The 14775-nt window shown below is 33.2% G+C and overlaps 2 protein-coding genes across 2 annotated transcripts in view; both read left to right on the top strand.

Annotated features, from left to right (window-relative positions):
* The window catches only part of LOC111703608 (citron Rho-interacting kinase), a gene marked incomplete at its 3' end in the record, with an annotated part of 28408 nt that extends 14255 nt beyond the window's left edge, over positions 1 to 14153 (top strand). Inside the window, 15 exon segments of the mRNA XM_023475592.1 lie at positions 389 to 456; positions 1499 to 1691; positions 2517 to 2735; positions 3184 to 3255; positions 3721 to 3817; positions 4348 to 4422; positions 4991 to 5161; positions 6871 to 6972; positions 7227 to 7351; positions 8768 to 8842; positions 10838 to 10882; positions 11404 to 11464; positions 11842 to 11945; positions 12747 to 12895; positions 14075 to 14153. Coding sequence (XP_023331360.1) covers positions 389 to 456; positions 1499 to 1691; positions 2517 to 2735; positions 3184 to 3255; positions 3721 to 3817; positions 4348 to 4422; positions 4991 to 5161; positions 6871 to 6972; positions 7227 to 7351; positions 8768 to 8842; positions 10838 to 10882; positions 11404 to 11464; positions 11842 to 11945; positions 12747 to 12895; positions 14075 to 14153 — 1635 coding nt within the window.
* A 344-nt stretch (positions 14154 to 14497) lies between these two features.
* LOC111703599 (citron Rho-interacting kinase) overlaps positions 14498 to 14775 on the top strand; it is a 17270-nt gene continuing 16992 nt past the window's right edge. Inside the window, exon 1 of the mRNA XM_023475585.1 lies at positions 14498 to 14506. Within this exon, the coding sequence (XP_023331353.1) occupies positions 14498 to 14506 (9 nt within the window). The remainder of the gene's footprint in view (positions 14507 to 14775) is intronic.

Consider the following 14775-nt stretch of genomic DNA (forward strand, 5'->3'; position numbering starts at 1 on the left):
TTTCAATAAATGTGGAACTAACATCTACTTTTTTACTCTACAGAGGTTTGGTCCATCACCATCACTGAATTTTAAAAGTTCCCTATTTGTCCCTTAAATATGAGTTCCCTATTTGTCCCTTTAATGTAAGTTCCCTTTTTGTCCCTTTAATGCAAGTTCCCTATTTGTCCCTTTAATGTAAGTTCCCTATTTGTCCCTTGTCCCTTTAATGTAAGTTCCCTATTTGTCCCTTTAATGTAAGTTCCCTATTTTTCCCTTTAATGTATGTTTCCTATTTGTCCCTTTAATGTAAGTTCCATATTTGTCCCTTTAATGCAAGTTTCCTATTTTTCCCTTTAATGTAAGTTCCCTATTTGTCCCTTTAATGTAAGTTCCCTATTTGTCCTAGGTGAATACAACTGTGGTCCAGATGAGAACTGAGTTGACCGAGGCAATATCAGAAATAGCAACATTAAGGTAGGAGATAGTATCATAAACCATCATAAACCATATTATTCAGTGCTTTGGATCTGGATCCAAGGGGTAAAATATCAACCAAAAACTGCCCCCAAAAAAATTTTACTCCTAAATGTCAAATCTGAACTGCTGAAAAAAGAGAGATTATAAAAATTTCCTCATTTCTGAATGGTTCATCAAGTTATAAAAAAAATCAGTAAATCTGAAAGAAATGACCTGGATCCGGATCCATTTTTTCCAGTGCGGATCCGGATCCGCATCAAAATTAAATGGATCCTAAGCATTGATAATATTCAAAGTAAATAATCGTATTTACGGTTATTTTTAACCAAGTCTCAGCCCTGCCTTCTACGGAATTATAGTTGTTGTTTGTGTGTTTGGTCAGTTTCACGGAGAATCGATTAAAGTTGGTATTGGTTTCTATTTCTTAATCAATACACATTCCTTATTAAAAAACTTTTTTTTTCGTATGCAACCATTTTTATTGAATTTCGCTAATCTAAAAGCCTAATTTTGCTGGTCCATGTTAAAATCCTGAAAATACATGCTTAAAATGCTATAAAAACTATAGTTTATTATGCCAAAATGTGCAGTCTCTAAGGGAAGGGGCATTTAGTTTTTTTGAGTTTAGTCAAGGCGAGGCAACTTTGAAGCATTTCTGCGGCAGTACGATCTTCGGATTGTATATTGCATAAATGAAATCCTAATAAGATCTGGAAGGTAAATGTATATACAGAGCGTCCCATATCATATTAGACTATCTCCTTAAGCTATTACGCCAAAATAAACATATTAAACTCAAAAAACCGAGCATTTTCTGCAAGGAAATTTTTATATTAGCCTTATGTATTTGTGCAAAATTATTCTTCTTAAATTTTCTGATCAGTCCCGAAAATCGTAATTTAGACCCATGTGACGATCTAATATGATGTGGGACACCCTTTAATTGATCCAGTCTGAAAGATGATCTACTAAAATAGAATTGTACTAAACTTCATTTTAAATAATATTTAAAATAATTGATACATATTTGAATGTGTAGAGACCAAGTTGAGAGTGGGAAAGCTAATGAGCAGACCCTGACCAAGGAGATTGGTAAGCTAAACCTGGTGTTGGAGAAGAAGGATCTAGACAAGGATAAGGTGGTGAACAGGTTGAAGAAGGAGTTCCAGGAGAAGGAGGAGGATTGGAAGAATAAAATTAAAGAATTAGAGAAAGTGTTCGAAACTCTTCAGGAAACCAATAGTTTAATTTAATCCTAAAAGTTTAATTTAATCCTAAGAGTTTATCTTAATCCTGATATTTTAACTTAGGTCTAAGAGTTAACTTAATGCTAAGAGTTTAACTTGATTCTAAGAGTTTATTTTGATTCTAAGAGTTTAACTTGATTGTAAGAGTTTAACTTGATTTTAAAAGTTTAACTTAATCCTAAGAGTATAACTTAATCCTAAGAGATTAACTTGACCCTAAGAGTTTAACTTAAGCTTAAGAGTTTAAATTAATCTGAAGAGTTCAACTTAGCCCTAACAACTTAACCCAATCTTAGGAGTTTATTTAATCCTAATATTTTAATTTAGTTCTAAGAGTTAACTTAATCCTAAGAGTTTAACTTTGTCTTAGTCCTAAGAGTAAACTTAATCTTAAGATTTTAACTTAACTCTGAGAGGTTAACTTAACCTTTAATGCAATTTAAAGTTATTTATAAGGTGGCCTGGTGAAGTCTCGGCCTCTGGTTATCTATATTTAAATTGAAGACTCCTTGATACATACAACTTTTAAGTTTAAAAAAAGAAAGAATTTTAAACAGTTGCTTAATGCTTGTTGTTTCGTTTTCTCCTGGATATTTCTCGGTATGCAATTTTTTTTTATTTTCGCCAAAAGTTGTACACCGAATTCTGCAGGAATCATTTTGTTTTCCTTTTTTTTAATTTTGGGAAAATGGATGCATTTTTTGGTTTAAAGCATTTTAAATCTTGTTATTTGGCGTCCAAATAATTTACAAGTTTACAACCCCTGATCTTGACTTCTGAATATTGATATTTGAATTGTTGGTTGTCCAGGCTAAGATCGATGATCTGCAGAAGAAGAGGCGGGAGGAGGTGAAGGAGAAGGGCAGGAAGGAGGTCCTAGAGCTGGAAGAGAAGCTGGAAAAGTTGGAGGACCTGGTGGAGGAGAAGAAGAGGGAGGAAGACAGGTTGAAGGAGGTGGTGAGGAAGCAGGAGAAGGAGAATACCGAGCTCAAGGGGAAGGTTAAGGATTGCGAGGTTGTAATTGTTGAGGTAACATACTTCAACGATTGTATAATTGTCTAATTTCTCTAAATGAATGATAGATTCAGGGATTACCCACAATTGATGAGAATTAAGGGGGTGGAGTTCTAAAACTCTTTTAATATGATTAAATGAAGTTATTATTTTTCTTTAAGTTTAAAAAAATGGTGTAGAAAAGATAATTCAAAAAGTATATTCTTTACAGTAAACTCTTTTTAAATCTACCTAGCTGAAGGGCCCGGCATTGCCCTTGTAATTTTAAAAAATCGAATTTTGAAGAAGAAAAAAATTGTTTCTTGAAAAAAATTTTTATAACACATTGATTATATCGTCTGTTTCATTCTTTTTGGGTAACTCTGTAATTTAAGAAATCAAATCCGGCAGTAAACAAAATTCTAACATTGAAGAAAAAATCTTGTTTAAAAGTTATGATTGACCCCCTGGTGAAAATGTTTAGATTGAGCAGAAGAAAGTAGAACTTGAGAAAACTATTCAAGAAGAGAAGGAAGCTGAAGCGGAATCTACAGAGGTAGAAATATTTATTTTTGTGTAATGAAATGATAACCAAATAGGCTACGCTTGAATCTTTATTTTCTGTTTTTGCATCATTTACAAAAATCCTGAGTTGAAATCTTGAGACCTTGGTAAACTTGTTTCACATCTAAAATTTGAATAAATTTTCTTTCCATCATTAGACACCTCCCCCTTCAAAAGAACTGGAAGTGTAATTTCAAGTGACCCTTCATGCCAAAATGACAATGCCCAATTTTCTTTAAGTGTTTCATTCCGATAATTTCTTAACTGCTCTTGTTATAAGCAAGGAAAGCCTAAAGAAACCTAAGGATAATAAACAGTTTTAAGAAACTATAACACAGTTGTCTAATTTATACTTGATTGGACAACGCTTTTAGTTTTAAGGGTACCGTTGTAAATCGAGCACTGCCTTTTTTTTAAATTTACGCTTACAGTCCCTTTAATCTTGTTTTTTGTTCAGTTGCTGGAGAAGGTGATGATACTGGAGAAGGAGTTGAGAGAGGTCAAGCTGGATCTTAGGATAGAGAAGAGAGAAACTGAGAAAAAGAGTGGAATAGGTAATTTTATTTTTGTGTTTGGGGTACACTTGATTTAATTTAGTATAGTCATGTCGAGTTTAAAATATAGAAGTAGGACGTCCCTAGAAGTCTGATTTGATTTAGTATAGTCATGTCGAGTTTAAAATATAGAAGTAGGACGTCCCTAGAAGTCTGATTTGATTTAGTATAGTCATGTCGAGTTTAAAATATAGAAGTAGGACGTTCGTAGAAGTCTTGAATTCATTCCCTGAGTAAGTATATTGTGTTTAAAAAAATGTTGGATTAGATAAGGTTGATCAAGTTTCTATTTCGTGTGCTACGGCTAGGGGACCGAGTGCTGTGGCCAGAATTAGGGACGGGGAGCTGAGAACACAGATTGATTTAGCAACTTATAGTTGTACATAGTAATTGTAAATGTGCCACCGTAATCGGACTAATCCAAACCCGTCTTCTGTGCGTTAATGATTTTTTTCATTTGGGCGATTTTATTTCCGTCTTCTGCTCATTACCTACTCTGAAATTAAAGGTATATTCAAGATTTTGTTTAGTAAAATATTACCGAGAGAAGGAGGATAAATCTAAGGAGAAGATTACCGAATTGGAGACCAGAATATCGGAGCTAGGTAATTAATATTTTTCAAGGTATTTTTCTGCCTACTTTCTTTTGATCCATAACCTATCACATTTTTAATTTAAATTTCAAAATTCGCACTTATTAATACAATAATGTTGACTTTAAATTTCAAAATTCGTACTTATTAATACAATAAAGTTGACTTTCGATTTAAATTTTTTCCCAGCTTTCAAACAGCAAGGATACATAAACATTAAAAGAAACAGCTTCTCTGATTACTTGTAGTAATTTGAAAAAAGCTTGTTGGAAATCAAAACTTTTACATACTAAGCGTCTTTATTGTATAGATATTAGATATAACCACTGTTTGTAAAGTAGTTTCACGTCTACGGATCGACTACAAAAGTAGAACATATTTATGTATTAACATTTAACGCTGATTCTGTTGAATTAAAATAAGTTTAACTTTCTAAAAATAGGGAGTAATGCCTGAACTTGATTGATTTAATAAATGGTATTTATTTTGGCTCATTGACTTTTCCTTAATTTCAAAGAATGTTGACTCGTTGCATTGAGGTTTGTTTTAAATTACGTTTTACCGTATCTTTTATTTTCAGAGAAGGAGCTGGGAGATATAAAGGCAGAGAAGGATAGGTTGGATCTCGAGGTGAAGGGTTTGGAGAGGAGCAATGAGAAGATGGAAAAGATGAAGGAGGACCTGGAGAAGATAAAACAGCAGAAGTTGGAGATATCCATGGAGAAACGGAGATTGGAGACTGAGGTTTCAGGTAGAAACAGCCAGACATTGGACGATTTATGAACGGTAATGGGATGATTTCTGAACGGCAAAGGGACTATACAGGGACGATTTATGAACGTTATAGGAACTATACAGGGAAGATTTACGAACGGATTATGGACTATGAAGAGACGTTTTATGAACGGTATAGGGACAATACAAGGACGATTTATGAACGGCATAGGGACTGTACAAAGACGATTTATGAACTGTATATGGACTATACAGGAACGATGTTGAAACGGTATTGGAACTATTCAGGGAAGATATAGAAACGGTATAGGGACTATACAGGGACGATATAGAATTAATAAAGGAACACCATGATTAACGTGGGGAGACGAAAGGATGAACAGATTTAAAATGGGCTGATAGAAATACAGACAGATGAATGGTTGGAGAAATGATTAGACGGACAGAGGGACAGTTAGACAGATAGACAGGCAGGCGGACAGACGTACAGACGTAGATGGACAGATGGATAGATATCAGGCCAAACAGACTGACAGACGTTGATGGACAAATAGATGCAGAGGCGCAACTAGCACTTTTGGTAGGGAGGGGCAAAATATTAAAAAAAAAAATTTAAAAAACTAAAAAAAGTGCTTTTTTAAGTATTTGTTGAAGTCAAAAAAAGGAAATTTTCAGATGTTTTATCCAGATTTGAATGTGCTCAATTCAAATAGATTTTTGTTCCTGGTTGTTAAAAAATGTATACTTTCAACAGCTGTAAAATCAACGATTTGAGTTAATTTCGTTGAATGTGAGCGCGAAGCGCAAAATAAAATCTGTTAAGTACCCATATGGTTTAACTACAGATTTAATTACAAGAAATAATGACTTATATTTTCTTAAAAAACATTTAAATACATTTAACCTATAAATAATCTCAAGTCAGTATAAAACAGATGCAAATATGTCATTTTAGATTTTATAGAATTTCTGTCAAAGAAGATAATCCTTATCAGTTATTAAAAATGAAAATCAATTAGAAATTTGCCAGGTTGAGAATGTTCTCTAGATTTGGAACAAACTCGAATATACTAACCCCTAAATCTTAGCACCGAGTGGTGTAAACCTTTGATATTTCAAACTTAGATTATTTTACCGAAAGAATTCAAAGTTTGAAATCTACGACATTGGGTTGCAAAGATAAAGGGAAAAAAATATCAGAGTTTGTGGCAAAAATCTGGAAAAACTCTCACTTATTTAAAGATTTAAGAGGCAGGCTCTCTTTGTCATACTTATAACATGTTAAATACCGGCACAGTTATATTATGAACTTAGATCAGTATATTCTGTAGAGTTTGAACTCTTTAAAATAACAAAAGTCAATACAATACAGTTTGGAACTTTTTTTACATTAAATGTTTACAATAGCCTTTAGCATTATTAATTGAGAAAGATAAGAATATTTTTAAAAACTAGCTTGTATAATTTCTCCAATATCTTTATTAGATTTCTTATCCCTGTAATATTGATATTTGCCATTTTTTCTATTCATTCTGCATTGGGACTCGTGCCCCCCCCCCCCCCTCAGGTGCTAGAGGACAGACTTTCATACGTAGATGGACAGACGGAAAGGTGGACAGATGTACGGATGGATAGATATGGTCAGAAGGACAGGACTCACGACAGACGAATAGATAGACAATTATACACATAGAATAAAAAAAAATACTAAATAAATGTTCCAAGGATATGAGAGGAGGATTGAAAGACTGGAGAAGGAGATCCAAGGATTTTCCGAGGAAAAGGAGAAGTTCAAATCTATCCAGATCAACAACGATGCTCTTAAAGGTGTTGTATTAAATCAAACCAGAGATTTTCAGATTTTTTTCAGAATTTGAATACATTTTTTTGCTTCAAAAATGGTTCTAACAAATCTTGGAATTGATGTTTCCACTTTTTTTTATTGTTCTTGATAAATAGCAGTTTTGTTTTTTAGTATTTAGTATTTATATCCGCTCTAGTATTCTACAGTTTTTCTGAAACCAACCATTTAATTTAGTAGTTTTTAATTTTTTTGCAAATTGACAAAAATAATGTTTAAGGCCTTTGTGAAGACCTGGACCGTCAGGTCACAGAGTTCGAGTCTGCTGCAGAGTCCCTGGAGGACAGAGTCCAGGTTCTTGAGGCCGAGAAGAGAGAACTTATCTCTAAAGTGGACTTAGTTCAGGTACACATCAGAGGTCACAGGTTAAATTGGGAAAATGAAACCCTAAAAAATTTTGCGCTTTGCTCAAACATACATATTTTCTAAAGGGGGAAATGATTCTTCGAGAAAATATTCACCCCCGTCGTTAGATTTTCATTTTAAGGATTTTGATTTAAGTCATTTTTAAGTTTTTCCCCTGGATTTCGTGTTTATAGACATCCAACACAAATATTCCCAGCCTTGGTTTATTAGATTTTTTTTTTGAAGTGAGAAATTCCTTCATGTAATGCATGTATTCATGAGGACTTAAAGGCAGTGCTCGCGAAAAATGAAAGGGGGTATAGGCTTACGGCGAAAAATAAACGCTTTTGATCGCTACTAATCTTACTTCTATCTGTTGCGTCTATCAGGAGAAAATTGTTAAAAATGACTCGTACCGAAGAACGTAGCGTTCATACAAATTCGGAAAGTTGCAACATTCAACTCAGATCGTAAATAATCAATTTAATTCTAAACAAATCATTCAGATATTACAAACGATAGTTAACGATTATTTTTTTAATATTTTTGCTTTTTTTAAATGAAATAAATTTTTTCAAAAGTAACTCTCAGATCATGAAAAATAAAGAAATATTTTTAAATATCAATTATGAAAAATAATCGATGACTATTGTTTGTAATATCTGAATAATTTGTTGGGAGTTAAATTGATATGTTTACGATCCGAGTTGAGTGTTGCATCTTTCTGAATTTGTATGGACACTACGTTCTTCGTTATGAGTCGTTTTTAATAATTTTCTCCTTATAGACGCAACAGATAGAAATAGATTAGTAGCAATCAAAAGCGTTTATTTTTCGCCGTAAGCCTATACCCCTTTCATTTTTCGCGAACACTCCCTTTAAGGAAGGTTAGGATTGCTAATAACCATGAGATAACCGTTAAAAAGATGAATTATTCAAAAATATTTATTTATTTATTTATTGCCTGTATTCAGGAGGACTCAAATAAACCACACAAAAAAATAAAACCCACTTTAGTGGGCTTATTTGGGGTTTATTGTGTTTTTTGAAAGAAACAAATTATTGTTTTTTAACAATCTCGTTTTTATCTAAAACCCCCAAAAAAACAATTAATTTTGTTGAAAAAAAATACGGGTTTTTTCCAACCCTGGTTAAAAGATGTATTATTTAATAATTTATTTATTGCCTGTATTCAGGAGGACTCAAGGAAGGTTAAGATTGCCGTCAACGAGGAGAAAAGATGTATTATTTAATAATTTATTTATTGCCTGTATTCAGGAGGACTCAAGGAAGGTTAAGATTGCCGTCAATGAGGAGAAAAGATGCATTATTTAATAATTTATTTATTGCCTGAGATTGCCGTCAACGAGGAGAAAAGATGTATTATTTAATAATTTATTTATTGCCTGTATTCAGGAGGACTCAAGGAAGGTTAAGATTGCCGTCAACGAGGAGAAAAGTGTTAAACTCTTCACAGAAAAGAAACTGAAGGAAAAGATGAAATTAAATTTGAAAATAGTTTTCTTGATATTCCATCCGTCATAAATCTATCGATTACCAATCAATCTTAGCATCTTCTTATTAATTCTTTATCCATTTATATCGCACTAAACTAAGCTAGAAGGGTCGGTCAAATAGACCTATGATAGGCAGGGCACTGTAAGAAGTCTTGCCGCGCCATCAAAGTTTAAACCTAGCTGGTAAAGAATAGGGTCGGGCCGGTACGTGTAGCGCTTCACTAAGCTGGTACAAGTAGGACTGGGCAAAGTTCCGTTGTTTACTTGTTTACTTGTTTACTTGAAGAGGAACTTCTAAGGGACCATTTTGATCCAAGGAAGAAGTGTCAGCTTTACTGGTGACCCATACCATTTCCGAGAGCAGAGGTTTGACAGATTACTTCATCTGGGTAGGGGCACTTGGCTCAAATACATGTTTTTAAACTGTTTGACATTTCTTGCATTTTTGATGCTATCAGGTAGTGCATTCCACTGCTGAACTATTCTATTAGAGAAGAAGTGTTTTCTTATATCCAAATTGGGTCTGGAAGCTACTATACAAAGGGACTGTTCACTTGTTCTGGTTACTCTCCTTTCAGTGTCACCATACAGCTCAAACCAAATCTTTCTGTCCACATCATCTTTTCCATGTATGATTTAGTATGTTTGTACAAGATCGGTGTATGTTCTTCTCTCCTCCAGTGTAGTCAGACCAAGTTCTTTTACCCTTGTTAGATAATCGGTTTCTTGTAATCCATAACCTGTTTTAGAGCTTTTTTCTGGACATTTTCTAACCTTTCAACATCTGAAGTTAACCATGGATTCCAGACTGGAGAGGAGAACTCAAGATGAGGTCTTACATATATCTTGTACAGATTTATATATGTAGTTCTATCTCTGTAGGTGAAAGCCCTCAGGATCTGGTTCAGAACAGCCATAGCTGTGTTTGCTGCTTTCTGACACTGCAAACTCGGTTTTAAGTTATCATTAATTAGCACTCCAATGTCCTTTTCCTTTGTATCTGATTGGAGTTTCCCCCTCCAATGTGGTATTCATAGCGTGGATTATTTTTTCCCATGTGAATAATTTTACATTTACTCACATTGAATTTCATCCCCCACTTGACTGACCAGTCATAGAGGTTATTCAGTGCTGTTTGCATTAGAATTTGATCCTGAGCTGACTTAATTACGAAATGGAGGTTTTCGAAAATAAACGAAAGAGTCAGTTAACGAACTGCAAAAACCGATAATTTAAATCGTTAACGAAACGAATTAGCTGTTTTGAAAAAAACGGTTAAAAGTGTGAACTAAAAGCTAAAAACGCTAAATTTCGTTCATGTAAGATTGCATGAATTTTTTTTATGAAAGAAAAAAATTTACGCATTTGATGTTTTTAAATGTTGTCTTCTGTATTTATAAACCGTCGATAAAATGTTATTTGCCGGTAATACTGTAATCAACCGGAACGGCACAGGCCGTTAACGATATTTTTTTCATCATTTTGCACCATTAATGGTGTTAATTTTGAAATAATGGTACCATTAACGGCTAGAGCCGTTTACTATTGTTGATAATTTTCCGTTAACGCTGTTAATAAAATTAAGATTGTTAACTAACGGTAATAAAAAAACGGTAAATGCCGTAAGCGGAATGTGTGTTCCGTTAACGGAACGAATGTTCCGTTGACCTTTAAAATTAACGGCTAACTGAAATTTTAATTTTTTTACGGTTGAAATTAACTGTAAACAAAACGGCTAGAAAAAAATGGAACGTGCCCCGACCTAGGTACAAGGGACCGGTCCGGTTTGAGTTCATATTTACCCTAGTCCGCCGTGATATATCTATATATTAATATATCCATCTTACTCTCAAGTAATTATCTATTTAGTATTTATCTATCTATATGAAACTTGAAAGCTGGACTTGCAAATCTCAACATTTTTTTGGGTTTTATTTGATCTAATATCTTAATCATCTCGCTCCTGTAGACAATGGAACAGAAGCTGGAAGACTATGAGAAACAAGCTAACAAGGCAGAATACCAAACCAAACATATAGCTCTGGATAAGGGGGTGGGGGGGGGAGGGACAAATATTATGGTTTTGAGAAGGGGAGGGGTGTTTGTTTCAAATTTGTTTTAACTACTTTTTATTTGAGGGACATCTTACTTCTCTACAAAATATCATTAAAGCAATATTTGGAGCAATGTCATGTGATATTAAAAACATGTAAGGGCTTTTAAAAACATGCCATGGGTTATTAAAAACATGTAAGGGGTTATTAAAAACATGTAAGGGGTTATTAAAAACATGTAAGGGGCTTTTAAAAACATGCCATGGGTTATTAAAAACATGCCATGGGTTATTAAAAACATGCCATGGGTTATTAAAAATATGTAAGGGGTTATTAAAAACATGTAATCGCTTTTAAAAAACATGTCAGCGCTTACTAAGAACATGAGTCTTTTTTTCCTTTCTTGCGTTTTATGTGGTAAAACCCAACTATTAGCAAAAATATTATGAAGTCTAATCTTCAATGGTATTTGTTGTGACAGGAGAAAGAAGTTTATGAAAAGAATCTATCTGAGTATAAGGAATTGTGCAAGAAGCTTTCAGGTGTGATACTCTCACCATGCATTATTTGTAACTTTTATAAGAAAATTAAAATGTTTTTAAAATTAACCATCTGGTTAGTTGACAATTTATCTCAATGCGAATATTGTTTACTTCCTTTTTAATAATAAGGAGCGGCCTGATTTGGAAAGATATGCATGCAGTACTTTTTTATGAATTAATCTGGATTACTTATTTTGTTTTAAGACAATTGACTGATTGATTTCTACCGAGCACTAAATTTTTCAACGCTGTTTGATTGGAAGTTGTCGAGACGCTGGAAGAACTGCATTATCTTTCTTTAATTCATTTGTTATTTATCTCTTGGTGGACTTTTATTTTGCGTACTCTCCCTCTAAAAAAATGTATTTGCACTTCAGGCGCCCTGGAGGAGCTGACTGGTAAAAATATGAAAATGGAACAAACTGGAAATAGTTTAGAAAAACTTAAATCAAGTTTGGAATATGAAAATAGTCAGCTTAAGGTTAGTTATACTTTTTTAATGATTATTGATAATAACAATAATTTCTTGGTAACAGATCATTCCTTCATTTTTAATTTGGTTCAAACATACTTTCTGTAATAGGTAAATTTTTCAAATACAAATTTTTTAAATTACACACTGCAAAAATTGTCATCTATTTGGATTACTTATTTCCATATTTGAGCAGTAAATAAATTGATAAAGGTGTTTTCAATATTAATATTCATTCCTCTGTTTTCTTGAGGATTAACTAGGAACCCTTAACAATTGCTTGTTAATTGTTAGATCAGGGCAAAGAATTATAATGTCAAGATAGTTATTTCAGAGGTGTACGCATTCTTAGTACTGCAGTGTACTGTCTCTGGGCGGTAAAGTAAACACAAGACGGATGTCATAGCCTGACATGGGATTAATTTTGCACATAAAAAATCAATGAAATATTTTAGTCATAGGAAACTAATATTTGAATGATCAAAATTATCAAAATTAAATGCATTTATCCTCCTCGGATACTAAAGACTGCTGCATCTATTCTTGTTTACTAATATTGCTCAAAGAGAACTGGTTTCAATATGTACGCTGAGAATACTCAACCGCAATTAACTTTCCTTGCCTTATTACCTTAGGGGTGCATACTTTGCTGGAAGACTTTGGGAATTGAACGGACAACATTTTCCCCGTTGTTTTGAAATTCAGGGATGGAATTGGAAAGCCCCTTTTATTTGTTTGTCCAAACAGTAATGAGGGTAAATTGATATTTTGAAAAGATACAATTCCTGAGAAATTTTTGTTTTGTTTCAGATTGAATTGGGAGAGAAGACGACCCAACTGCACAGTCACAAGGAGTCTAACTTCAAGCTGACCAATGGTATTGAGGAGGCAATTAAGAAGATAGAACAGAAGAATCAACAGATTGATGAAATACATCTCAAAATAGAGACAGATTCAAGGTAGATTGAGAAAATTATAACTTTAATGCTTATTATGTCAAATTTAAAAGATTGATGTATTTTCCAATGAGTTTTATTTCAAGGGTCTGATTCACACTCAAATCTGATTAGCAACAAGAAAGATATCGTTTTTCTTGGAAAGAGTTAAGTTTCAGGGTGGCCAAAATGTACGGATTGTACGGATTTTTTTCAAGTTGTTCGGATTTTTAGCTTGGAAATACACCTTTTTTTACTCTTTTTAGCAAATTTTGCATTAAAATTTTTATTAAAAAATCTCGTTAAATTGAAGTTAGTTTAACTTATTTTCTGCATTCTAAAAAAATATTAGGTTGATTGTTGTTTCAATTGATAACAAAAATGTATTCATACTTTTTCGAGAATATTGATTTTTGATCAAAAATAAGTTTTTTTAAAAAGCTTCAAGCAAACAAGGAAACCCATCCTAATGAAGAGAAGTAAAAGACTAAATACCATAATTATAGATTTTTAGATTTTAAATGTGTATTTTTCCTGTTTCTCTTCTCATTATCATCCTTATTTACTTGTTTCTCCTCTCATTCTCATCCTAATTTACTAGTTTCTTCTCTCATTCTCATCCTAATTTACTTGTTTCTCCTCGCATTCTCATCCTAATTTACTAAGGACAATGAATGAAAAATTGAAGAAGACGAATTGAATTTTGATGTGTTTTTTCAAACATGGTTTTATTTTTCTTAAATGTACGGTTTTAACGTATTTCAAAAATTGTACGGATTTTTTTTAATGTACGGATTGTACCGTACAGATTTTTTCCCCAAAAATGTACGGTTTGTACAGATTTTTTCCCCAAAAAATATACGGATTTGTTCTGAAAATGTACGGTATGTAAAACTATTGATTCAAGTCAGAAAAGCTCCGATATTTTCGTTATTTTTTACTAAACAAATGATTTAAGGGTCCTACCGTAGTGGTCCGGGCACTCACTTTAAAATATTGGGTCACTGGAAAGTTATCGTAAACGATCTCCAGGGGTATTTTGTCCATTGTAAGGGGGGGGGGGGGGGGGCTTTAAGTTTCCAAAGGAAGGTTCTGAACCTATGAACCTCTTTTGGACTGAACAGTGAACACTCCTTCGGTATTCTAGTTTTGTTTGTTTTTTCAATATTCATGACCACCCCTGTATAATACGCTCTTCTTTAGAATTATGTCTGAGCTGGTAACAAGGCATGAAGCAACCATTGCACAGCAAACTAAACTCATAGATTTTCTTCAACAGAAGGTAAACACTTACTCTTACAGAGATGTACTGCAATGTTTACATTTCCCCCAACGCAGATTGCTGAGAAGATTATTTGTATCCCTTGAAGAAACTACTACAGAGTAAACTAGTTGTTCATAATTTTGGTTGGTTGTCATAAGTTTCTTAGAAATGAGAAATTATTACCAAAAGATGTACTACAATGTTTACATTCCTCCCACTCAGAATGTTGATATGCAAATTGATAAAATGTGTTCCTAATATGTTTTAGTTGGGTGTAATTAGTTCTTTTAGAATAAGAATATATTGATAGTGATGTTAAAGATAGTTTCTTTTTTTATCTGTCAGTTGCGCAAAATCGACCAATGTCACACGTGGGATCGCAAAAAAAAATATTTCAACTTCTCAGATCTCAGACTTAAAGCGATCGTTGACGTAATCTCAAGTTAACATTTATGTCTGATTCACAATTCGGAATGAATGAGATATCCTGATTTATCTTTGAAATTTTTTTTAAATTGTGGTTTCTGTATGAATTAATCAGGATTATTTTGAGATTTTGATCAGATAACGGCTCAATGGGCACTATTGTGAATTGATGAATTGAGCATGGTTTTTGTTAATGGGGGGACTTTTATTTTGA

The sequence above is a fragment of the Eurytemora carolleeae genome, unplaced genomic scaffold (genome assembly GCF_000591075.1).
Source record: "Eurytemora carolleeae unplaced genomic scaffold, Eaff_2.0 scaffold552, whole genome shotgun sequence".
Lineage (NCBI taxonomy): Eukaryota > Metazoa > Arthropoda > Copepoda > Calanoida > Temoridae > Eurytemora > Eurytemora carolleeae.